Source organism: Apteryx rowi, unplaced genomic scaffold (assembly GCF_003343035.1).
Source record: "Apteryx rowi isolate R43461 unplaced genomic scaffold, aptRow1 scaffold_2, whole genome shotgun sequence".
Classification (NCBI taxonomy): domain Eukaryota; kingdom Metazoa; phylum Chordata; class Aves; order Apterygiformes; family Apterygidae; genus Apteryx; species Apteryx rowi.
In genome coordinates, this window is record NW_020448307.1 from 9,643,891 (window position 1) to 9,654,455 (window position 10,565).

Below are 10,565 nucleotides of genomic sequence, written 5' to 3' on the forward strand. Positions count from 1 at the left end.
CGCACATGCCACCACGCCRCRGAGACGAGGCGCCTGCGTTCCCGACGGGAGCTCTGGCGAGGCCAGCGGGGATGAAGGAGCGGTGCCGCGCGGAGCAGGCCGTGTGTGGGGGCCGCCGTGCCGTGCCGGTGCCGGTGCCGGTGCCGGTGCCGGTGCCGTGTCCCCCCTGGTGGCACCTGGCAGCCCCGGGTGCTGCGCTGGGCCGCGGGGCGCAGCATCGGCGTGCGTTCGGGGTGTCACCTCCCCACTCACAATCTCCCCTTGTGTCCCCGCACCTGGCGTTAACGATTAACGAACCCACCTCCTCCCCAGCCTTCGCAATTGGCYGCGGCTCCGTTTTCCAGGGAAGCCGTGAAAACAGGAATGCCGAGAAAGCGAGCAGGGCAGCGCTCTGCGAACCGCGCTGGGCAGTGGGTGCTGCCTGCCTCCCGCCCCGGTGCCCCCGGCACGGCAGCCCCAGCGCGGAGCCACCCCGGGGCCGGCGGTGCGGGCAGGGCGCCAACACCATGGCTCGACCCCGGCCCCGGGCACCGGCTCACGCTGTTCCCCCGGGCTGGCTGGGGAAGGCTGGCTCCCCTCACGGCCCCGGCCATGGCGCTCCGGCGGGGAGCCGGGGCCGGCCGCCCCCGCGGGCTGCCTGGGCAGTTTGCCCTCCGGCGTGTGAATGCCCCATTCAGGGCTGTGATAAATGCATTGGTTCTGGCACATTAGCAGACAGCTGGGATCCTTCGCCGGGGCACGGAGGCTGCCGGGACATGGCAGGTTTCACACCTGCTGGTGGTCCGTCTGCCTCCGCCAGCCCCGTGGGAGCGGGGGGAGGCCCTGCTGTGGCCGGAGGGCCCCTCTGCCAGCAGCGCCGGGGGGACCGAGGCTGCAAGGCACTGGTCTCCCTCCGGCAGCCCTGCCGGGGCTGCGTGAGCGGGGGCACCGCGGGCAGCGACGGGGCTGTGGAGAGGAGGGTGCCTGGGACGGCTCTGCGCGCTGCTGGGCTCCYGGCACGTGCAGCGCCCGGCAGGCTCGGCACCCGGGGCAGCACCACAGCGGGGCCGGCCCGGGGCTCACACGCGCAGGGCTCCCCCGGGACGGCTCACGAGCTTGCCGAGGTGGCACAGGAGCCAGCCACAAGGCCACGTCCCTTGCGAGCCAGGGCCCAGGCCTGGCCCTGGTGCCTGTGCAGTGGAGCCGTCCAGGCAAGAGTCAGAGGCATCGGCTGCAGCCGCCCTGAGCCCGTCTGGCACCGGGCTGTTCCTGTCTCCGGCTCCTGCCCTCGCTGCTCCCCCGGGGCAGGTTTGCGGCACCGTGCGCCCGGGGCTGCTCCAGCGAGAGCCGGTTCCCAGGCCGGGTGGGGGCCTGCCCCCTCCCTCCGCGGGAGCTCCGAATGCAGCTGGGAGCCGGAGAAGGAAACAGGATCCTGGGGCTAACGGCCCGGCAAAGCCCAGCCCTCGCCGGAGCGGAGGAGACGAGGTGAAACCCTAGACCCCGCGAGCAGCCCGGCGGGAGGGGGCGAGACAGCTGCAGCCCCTGCCTGCCCACGCTCCCCGCAGAGCCGGCTGGGGAGCGGGGCTGGGTGCCGTGGGGCAACGGGGGAGGCGAAGAGCAGGGCCTGGGGCTGCAGCTCCCCAGCCCAYGCTCCCAGGAGCACAGGGGCGCCGGGGTTAGAGGAAGGCAGCGCCGAGCCCATAACTCACTTTTATCTGGTGTCCGGGGGCCGGCCCAGGTGGGGAGGGGGCAGGGGGTCCCCTGCGTGCAGGGCCGGGCCCGGGAGCGCTTTCCCAGCCTGGGAGCCAGCAGCAGTTGGTGGATCAGTTTCAGGGTGACGCTGGTAGCGGAGTTCACGGTGGCTTAGTGCAACAGCGGCTAATGGGGAACAGATGCACCAGCGCTTTGTGCAGGAGCGCTGCACGGAGCGCCTGGAGGCACCAGAGCGGGGACACTGCTTCCTGCACCTGTGGCACTGCCTCGGTGCCCCCCGGGAGCGCGGGCACCCCCCTGCACTGGCTGGGCTGCAGCGACCTGCCGTCCCCGCTCGGCCGTTCCCTGCTCACCCTCGCCTGGCCCTTCGCCCACCGGGAGCAGCCCAGAAACTGCACCAGGGTCTATTCCAAAAAATAATTTATCAGCTCGATAGTTCATGTACATAAATATTCATCTCTATGGCTATGTACAGGGGCAGGCGGGAGCCAGGCAGGCAGCAGGGCTCCCGCCAAGAGACACTTCCATCAAAACGTCCAGTCAAAGCAATGCCGGACAAAGCCCGGCTCTCCGGGTGACGCTGCGGGTGCCCCGGGCAGTGCCCGTCCCAGAGAGGCACTGGCTCATGCAATGCCAGGCCCGGGTTTGCAGGTCTCAGCCTGGACTGAAGGCACCGTGCAGAGATGGAGGCCAGGCAGGGAAGAGCCCAGGCCCCCCAGGCCCTGGAGAGAGCGACCCCCTGCCCCAGCACCGCGGCTCGGGGCCCTGCCCATGCACCGCAGGGAACAGCCCTGCGCCCGCTTCATGCCCAGATCCGCTGCCCCCGAGAGCGGCGGCGCCCTCGGCATCTCCCGTCCCTGCCCGCCCTTATGTCCTCACGCTGGGGTAGGCGAAGAGGCAGGGAGCGAGCGGCAGCGGGTCGTGGGTGAAGACAGAGTCGTCCGAAGAGCAGGTGCTGGTGGTGTCCTCGCAGGAGGGCGAGTACTGCTCGAAGGGCATGGAGAGGTCCAGGTACTGCAGGGGGGAGATGGGGCCATCAGCACCCAGTGCCGCCTGCCCCGCCGCCCGCGGGGACCATGCAGGGCGCTCCCCTCCGCAACTCACCTCCTCGGAGACGGCCGCCAGGATCTTGTCCAGCCCCTCCACCAGCTGCTTGAAGGTGGGGCGCTGGGAGGGCACGGCGTGCCAGCACTCCCGCATCAGCATGTACCTGGGGAGCGAGGGCGCGTTAGCGGGGCCGTGCCGCGGCCCCTGCCCCTGCCCCTGCCCCTGCCCCTGCCCCTGCCCCTGCCCCTGCCTGGCCGCTACTCACAGCTCGTGGGTGCAGTTGGACGGCCGGTCCATGCGGTGCCCCTCCTTCAGCAGCTTGAAGAGCTCTTCTACGGGGATGCCGGGGTAGGGGGAGCCCCCCAGGGTGAAGATCTCCCACATCAGGATCCCAAAGGACCACCTGGGATCACAGGCAGCAAGGGGAGGGGGGGTCAGCCACGTCCTCGACCCCTTCCTGYGCAGGCAGGGCCCTCGCTGCCCCCACAGCACTCTGCTGTGCCGTGGGAGGAGGGATGGGAGAAGGTGGCAGGTCCAGACGTCACCGCTGGGAGAGATGTGCCCTGCCGCTGCTATCCCTGCGGGGCACTGTCTGCCTATTTATGGGGGCTCTCCAGTGTGGGCATAGCCCCATGGAGCTGCCTCGTCCCACACCCTACAGCAGCCCCCAGTCCCCAGGACTCACACATCACTCTGGTGCGTGTAGACACGGTCAAACAGGGCCTCTGGTGCCATCCACTTCACGGGCAGGCGGCCCTGCGAGAACAAACCCTCTGCTTAGCCAKGGCTACGGGCCCCCGTCCCCGTTCCTTCCCCTCTCCCAGTCCCCGCCACACTCACATTGCTGGTTTTCTTGTAGTAGTCGATGTCGTGGACATCTCTGGCCAAGCCGAAGTCAGCGATTTTCATCACGCTCTCYGCCGTGACGAGCACGTTGCGGGCAGCCAAGTCACGGTGGATGCACTGCCAGGAAGGAACCATCACCCACAGGAGGTTTGAGACAGTGGCTCCAGTTCAGCATGTCCCCTCCGCACACCCTGACCGCCACACACCTCCCATGCACCCCACGGCCCCACCAGTCCCCTCCACGCTCCCACGTCAGGGTCACCCCCACACGGGGCTGGCTGCAGTGACAGGAGCATCTGGGGAAGAGAACCAGGAGGCAGGACAGGTCTTTTGTCCTGCACAGATGGTTCTGGGGAGATCTCCGAGATGCTGCCCTGAGCTTTGCTGGATGTGGCTGGGAGCTGCTGGACCGCCTGGAGGAGGTGGCTGGGTTCCCCCTCTCCATTCAGAGAGAGGACAGTGGATTCAGCAGGGACATGAAACACACAGTTCCTCCATCAGCGCTGTGCCCACCCCAAGGTTTTTGCAGGCACAGGCAGCCCAATGGGCTGTGCCAGCCGTACCCGTTTGGACTCCAGGTACTCCATGCCACGGGCCACCTGGTAGACACAGGAGACCAGGTCCTTGAAGGAGAGCTGCTCCTCAGGCATCGCAGTGATGTCGAAAGAATAGTCAGGCGTCGGGGGCCGCCGGGCCCGGAGGTACTCACGCAGGTTGCCCTTCGCAGCAAACTCCACAATCACGTACAGCGGCCCTGGAAAGGGCATCCACACCGCTCAGCCCCAGCGCCCCGTCCGGGCCCCCTCCAACCCTTCCCTGCCCACCCAGCAGCCCACCCCAAAGTCCCCCCTCCTCTGCTCACAACCTGGCCCCTTTCAGCCCTGTGCCTGCCCTCCCCGATCCCCCGAGCCCTGCCTGCACAGCCCCCCTCACCGTCCTGCGTGCAGACTCCCAGGAGGTTGATGATGTTTTTGTGCTTGTCCATGAGCTTCATCATCTCCATCTCGGATATGAGGTCAGCCAGGTCCTTGTCAGTGGCGTTGTCTGGGGAAGGAGGGTCGCGTCACTGTGCTAGCGGGGGTGGCAGCGCAGCCTGGCCCCGCGCCTGGCACCGCTGCAACCTCTGTGCCTGGGATGCCGCACAGAAACGGTTACCTTTGAGCATCTTGACAGCCACAGTGACGGCTCGGTCCGGCCGGTCTCTGTCGATGCCGTACGCCTCTGCCCGCACCACCTGGCCAAAGCAGCCTTCTCCCAGGGGCTTGCCCAGCACCAGCCTGGCAGGGCGAGACGGATCCGTGAGCRCCCCGCAGGGAGAGCCCTGCTGCCCACCCCACAGCACCATCCGACACCGTGGGGCAGAGCCGGCGTGGCTGCCCCCTCTGTCCCGGGCCGGGGCAAGTGCAGAGTCCCAGCGCTGGCACCAGCTGCGGCTGTCACAGTTCTTGATGCAGAGCCTTGGGGTACAGCGGTGCTGGCTCTCGGTCGCTGGTGATGGGGGGCCCTGACCCACAGGTCTGCGTTACAGACTGACGGGGAGCCAGGGCAGCCAGGAGACCTCCCCATCCAGCGCCCGCAAGCTGCTGGTCCCAGGGGTGGCTGCAGACAGCAGCCCCCRGACACAGACCTCCCTCTCCCCCGTGCTGCGCGGCACCGTACTTGTCTCGGGGGAACTCCCACTTGGAGTCAAGGGGCAGGTCCAGCTCCATGACCCCAGCCAGCATCGGGGCACAGCTGGAGGAGAGACGAGTGACGCGCATCAGGGACGTACTGGACTTCCCGGAGGAGCTGGAGTCCAGGGAGAACTGTGGAGAGAGCCCAGGAGACCTCAGCCATCCGGCCCTGTGCTCTGGGGCCGAACAGAGCTCCCAGCCCAAGGACAGCAGGGACACGCGGGGATCCAGTGGTGCCGCGGAGACACCCTCACTCAAGAGCAATGGGGCGAGGGAGTTCCCCGGGGCTGAGGGCAGGAGGAGGCAGTGGGGAGGGCTGGCAGGACAGTAAGGAGGGATGGGTGCAGGTGGCACTAGCAGAAGCCAGCCCTCCATGTTCCCAGGGCTCCCGCTTGGCACGCACCTGTCGGATGAGTGGGAATTTGGAGAGCTTGTGGACAGCCATGGGCTCCAGAGGCTGCTTGCTTGGCTGGGTCTGCATCCGGCACAGCACCACGATGATGACAGCCATGGCCACAGCCAGCGAGCCCGATGTGTAGATGATGATGTCTGTGTACTTGGCCTCGGGGGCCTCGGCTTCCCGTTCCAGGTCCTCTTCTGGAGGGAGCGAACGAGTTGGCCAGAGCCTTGGTCCCCACACACCCAGGCCCCTGTTTCCCAGACAGGCCCCCTGCTCCCGCACCAGCCTTGTGCTGCTGCCCCGGGAGCCCCTGCCCTCACCTGGGAGCACGGTGAGCCAGGCTGACTGGTAGGAGAGGCCGATGGAGTTCCCTGCCAGGCAGGTGTACTCGCCGGCATCCTCCATGGAGACGTTGCGCAGGTACAATACCTCCACCTCCGAGCTGTTGATGTCCGCGGTCTGCCAGAGAARGGGACAGAGCGTGAGCACCCCTCCTCGAAGGCAGGCTCTGTGCAAACCCCTCGCCACCACTCCAGGGTGGGCATCTGGGGTCCGGGCACTTCCAGTCCCGGTCTGCAAGGTGGCTCAGCCCTGATCTCCCAGGGCTGGGCRTTACCTTGAGCACTTGCACGTAGGGGACACCATCAGGACCGTAGCTGCTGCCGTTCACCTCGATGTGCTTCAGCCACTGGATGTGGGGCTGGGCATCGCTGTAGACCTTGCAGAAGAACTCCACGTCGCTGCCTACCAGGGCCGTGGTGTTGGCGGGCAGCCCAGCCTGCAAGATGGGTCTGTGTGGGGACCTCTCTGCACAGAGGAAAGCAGGGCAGTGTCACCAACACAGCACGTGACACTTGGGGCAGGGCCTTATTTCTGCCTCCCTCCCTGCCCTCTGTGAACCTCCGGAGCCATGGCGAGCCCTTCCCAGGACCTGGCAGTGAATCAGTGCAGCTCCAAGCCTGGTCTCGCATCCCCATGTCCCTTGGGTGCTCAGGACTCTCCAGGGACATATGGGCTGCTCAAGCAGTGAGGACATGACCAGACTCCTCTGCCTCTTTCCCTGTGAGCCTGTGCCCCTCTCCCAGAGCSCTGCATGAGCAGAGACCCAGCACCAGCGCTGCTCACCCAGTACATCCAGCAGGTAGCTGTAGCGGATGCTGCCGAACCTGTTCTCCACCAGGCAGGTGTAGTTGCCGCGGTCGGAGGGCACCACGCTCTCCATGACCAGGCTCCAGTGCTGGTGCCGAAGCTGCAGAGAGGGAGGYGATGTGGTGAGGGGTGATGGGGGGGGTGAGGGCAACACAGCTGCTGCTGAGCTGGGCCCGGGACAGGCAGATGCTGAGGGGGGAACCTGTGTCCTTACCCGGATGCCTCCGATGCGGTGCTCGCCCCGAAACTCGCGCCCGTTCTTGAACCAGCGGATGCTGGGGCTGGGGCTGCCCGAGGCCGGGCAGCGAAACTTGACCGTGTTCCCTGCRGGCACCGCGTACAGCTTCTTGTCCATCCGGTGCGGATGTGTCCAGTAGGGTGCTGGGGAGGCACGTGGTTAATGCACAGCAGGACGAGGTGCATGTCCCAGCTCAGGGGCCAAGGGGCAGCCCGGAGCTTGGCTGAGCTGTTCCCAGCCCCTCACGCTGTGAGCAAGGCCCTGCCCCACACRGCCTTCTCCGGGGCAAGCCAGACCCCAGATGTGGCCCAAGCTGCTCCCTACCCTGGGCAGCACTGACCTCTGTGCACATAGACGGGCTCCTCGTTCCGGTCTCCGTGGGGACCATCCCCATCACTGTCTTCATCGTCATCACCAGATGCCAGTGAGTCTGCAAGGGAAGATGGGTTGAGAGGGACATCTCTATCTGCAGGACTGCATGGGATGTGGGGTGCCCTCCTCCCCATGGCTGCCCCAGGCAGTGGGCTGGGTGCCGCCTGGGCTCTTACCCACGACAGAGATGGTGAAGTTGCGCAGGATCTCCCCAGTCGCCCGTGCCCGGCACGCGTAGAGCCCTGAGTCCTCATAGGTGACCTCTGAGATCTCCAACAGGCTCTGCTGGAGAYGGATGCGACCCCCTGGGACAAGAGGCCTGGACTCCTTGTACCAGACCACGCTGGCACTGCTGTGGTTGGCATCACAGCACAGCTTCAACACATTGCCTGGGTCCAGCAGGAGATGCTCCTCTTCCGACTCCAGCAAAGGGCTCTCGAACATCTCTGCCAGCCCAGGAGAAACGTGTTGAGCACCAGACCCRAAGCTCACCCCTCCTCACATGCCCCCACCAGCAGGACCCCCAGCACACACCCACCCTGGTGCAGAGAGCACACGGCACGGCATGGCCCAGCGCCCGGCTCCACCAGCCCATCCAGGCTGTGGCCATGGGTGAGGGCTGGACTCTGCCCTCGGGTGTGGGACAAGGCTTCCCCGGCCGCCTGCCTGGCACTGCCRTGCCCCTGTCCAAGGCCACACATGACACAGCCCTTCTGGAGGCGCCGCTCCCTGTGCCGCAGGGGGCCTGAGCCCGTTGTGCCCCATGGAGGACGGGTGCCCCTTGGCACTGACCGAGGGCAGGGGCTCCCCGGCTCCTCCATACCCCTGGCCTTGCCCCAGACAGGAGCAGGGGCGCTTGGCATCAAACCCTCTCAGCCGCCCTAGGTCTGCTGCTCCCTGGCAGCCCTTCCTGCAGGGTCTGGCCCACTCGGCCGCTCAGGATCTCTGATCAYGCTGTCCCACGTCCCCTCCGCTGGGGCCAGGCTCTCCATGCCCTGCACCCCCTCCTGCCGTGCACTGGGGCTGCTGCTCCCCACGGCCTGACGCCTGGCCTGCAGTCGTGCCCCTGCCTGGGCAAAGGCTGAGCCCCGGCCGTCCTGTCCCTTTGGGTGCTGCCTGGGCCAGCCCTGACTTCACTGGGAGCCAGTGCTCAGCGCTGGCTCCTGGACCGACATTCCCTGGAAATGCCCTGCTCTCACCCCACTGCGAAAGCCAGCTCCGGAGTCAAAGCCCACCATGGAGCAAAACCCCGGCAAAGACAACCCTCACCCACCCAGACCAGCGCGGGAGCAGCCAGGCTGGGCCAGGGCCACGGTGCAAGGTCAGCGCAGCCCTGGCTGGGGGAGACGTTAGGAGCCGAGCGCCTGCAAAGCAGACCCAGAGCCAGGGACGCACAGCACCGGGCGCAGAAGCCGTGTCCGCAGACCCTCCTCTGCCGGACCGCCTGTCACACGCAACACGTCCACGCGCCCCAAGCACAGCCGGGAACCCAGCCCTGGCTGTGTCCAGCTAACGGCCATCTCGTGTGAACATCAAGAGCAGAAATAACCCAACCGCCAGCTCGGCAAACACCAACTGCACCCTCACTGTCTGCATGCTGGGATCTTGGGGACCAAACCAATACGCAAGGACTGCAAAAAGCAGGAACAGTGGCCCAGCAACACCTACCCCTTCCCAGCCTGGCCCCAAATGACATGAGTCCTGCCCGTCCACAGCCCTCCCACAGACCCAGCCAGCAGCTGAGCCTTGTCTTGGTCACTGCCTTTGTGGGTCCTGCACACGCACCCCCATGTGCTCCCCAGCCATCTGCTCTGCCACCAGAGACAAGATGTGGGGTGGCCTCTGCTCCTCTGCGCACGTGTGCTTCTCCGGTACACGTTCGAGCCCCCAGAAGAGGCTCGGGCTGCCTGCACCTCCTGGGCATTCCCACTCGCTAATGAATGACATGCAAGTGCCACAGCGACAGCTTTCACACCATGCCGCTCTGCGGCACTCGTCCACGGAGCAAACCCGAGCCCCCGGTAACGCGGGGACGCCCACCCCAAGCAAACTGCCCGTCCGGAGCCAACCCTACTCCTTCCAGAGAGCCTCCAGCCGAGGGCTCAGCACCTCCCGTGCCGTGCACCCAGCCACGCGGGTGCTGCCCGCTCCCTCAGCCCCCGCTGCCCGGCCACACACACGCACACACACGGAGCTGGGCGGCTCCGCGAGCCCCGGGCATGCAGAGCAGGTGCTGAGCGCGCCAGCAACCCCAGCCCCAAGGGCTTGCTGCCCAGCTTGCGGCCTCTGGGGATGCATTCAGAGGGCAGCACCCCAGTCCCACCGTCCCCTCTCCCCAAGCCCCGTCTCGTGCCCCGGCAGCTGTACCTGGCTCCAGCGTCCTGCCCTGGGAAGCAGCCGGCCGAGCCGCGGCGGCCGCCAGCAGGAGCCCCGGCAGGATGTGCAGCGGGAGCCACATCTTCCAGGCCCCGCCGGCGCGGCGGCTCGCACCCTGCAGGACAGGCAGGAGCCCGGTGACCGGAGCCAGCAGCAGCAGCAGCGCCCGCAGCCGCCAGCGCCGTGCCCTGGATCGGGCAGCCAGCTCCCGCCCCCGCGCAGCCCCCGCAACTGGGACGTGTGGGGAGGGACGGGGGTGTCACCTTTGCGTCCTAGCCCTGCCCGGGGTGCCAGGGGGGCACGCTGTGGGGCGCCTGGGTGACACAAGTCCCCACTGCATGTCGTCATGGCAGTGGGGGGAACCCCGAATGGGATGAGCCCCCTCCAGCCCTCAAACCTCGACGGCTGGGTGGGGGGACACGACTGGGGGACCCCACTTGGGCACAGGGACCTCACCCCTGCAAGCCAGCAGCAGGGACCAGGACCCTGACCCTGCCTGGCCAGGGCACTGGGGACAGGTCCACTTGTCCGAGGGGGCCTGCAGCTGCAAGGGTCGGGGTGCCCCGAGGTGAGGGGGGTCCCGGGGCAGCCCCGAGGGTAAAGGGTCCCAAGACCAGCGTCGTGGGGGGTGGAGGTTCTGGGGCCCCACCGACGTGGGGGGATTACAAGTCCCAGGGAGGGGACAGCCCCGAGGGGACAGGGATGGGGGGGAGGGCCAGGACAGCCCTGAGGTGAGGGATCAGGGGGCGCAATGGACGGGGGGGGTGTCCCG

General features: G+C 67.3%; 1 protein-coding gene across 5 annotated transcripts in view; it reads right to left on the bottom strand.

The window, feature by feature from the left end:
* Positions 1-2,105: 2,105 nt before the first annotated feature.
* The window catches only part of FGFR4 (fibroblast growth factor receptor 4), a 26,821-nt gene continuing 18,361 nt past the window's right edge, over positions 2,106-10,565 (bottom strand). For 2 of the 5 annotated variants that reach the window (XM_026063203.1, XM_026063204.1), the window contains exons 4-19: positions 7,594-7,863; positions 7,386-7,475; positions 7,022-7,188; positions 6,784-6,907; positions 6,275-6,465; positions 5,979-6,117; positions 5,662-5,855; positions 5,245-5,390; positions 4,741-4,862; positions 4,519-4,629; positions 4,149-4,339; positions 3,580-3,702; positions 3,425-3,495; positions 3,005-3,142; positions 2,797-2,902; positions 2,106-2,706 (exon numbers count right to left, since the gene is read on the bottom strand). In XM_026063203.1, the coding sequence (XP_025918988.1) occupies positions 2,560-2,706; positions 2,797-2,902; positions 3,005-3,142; positions 3,425-3,495; positions 3,580-3,702; positions 4,149-4,339; positions 4,519-4,629; positions 4,741-4,862; positions 5,245-5,390; positions 5,662-5,855; positions 5,979-6,117; positions 6,275-6,465; positions 6,784-6,907; positions 7,022-7,188; positions 7,386-7,475; positions 7,594-7,863 (2,330 nt within the window). In that variant the 3' untranslated portion in view covers positions 2,106-2,559. The remainder of the gene's footprint in view (positions 2,707-2,796; positions 2,903-3,004; positions 3,143-3,424; positions 3,496-3,579; positions 3,703-4,148; positions 4,340-4,518; positions 4,630-4,740; positions 4,863-5,244; positions 5,391-5,661; positions 5,856-5,978; positions 6,118-6,274; positions 6,466-6,783; positions 6,908-7,021; positions 7,189-7,385; positions 7,476-7,593; positions 7,864-10,565) is intronic. The other 3 variants (XM_026063202.1, XM_026063200.1, XM_026063201.1) reach the window with 3 other exon arrangements.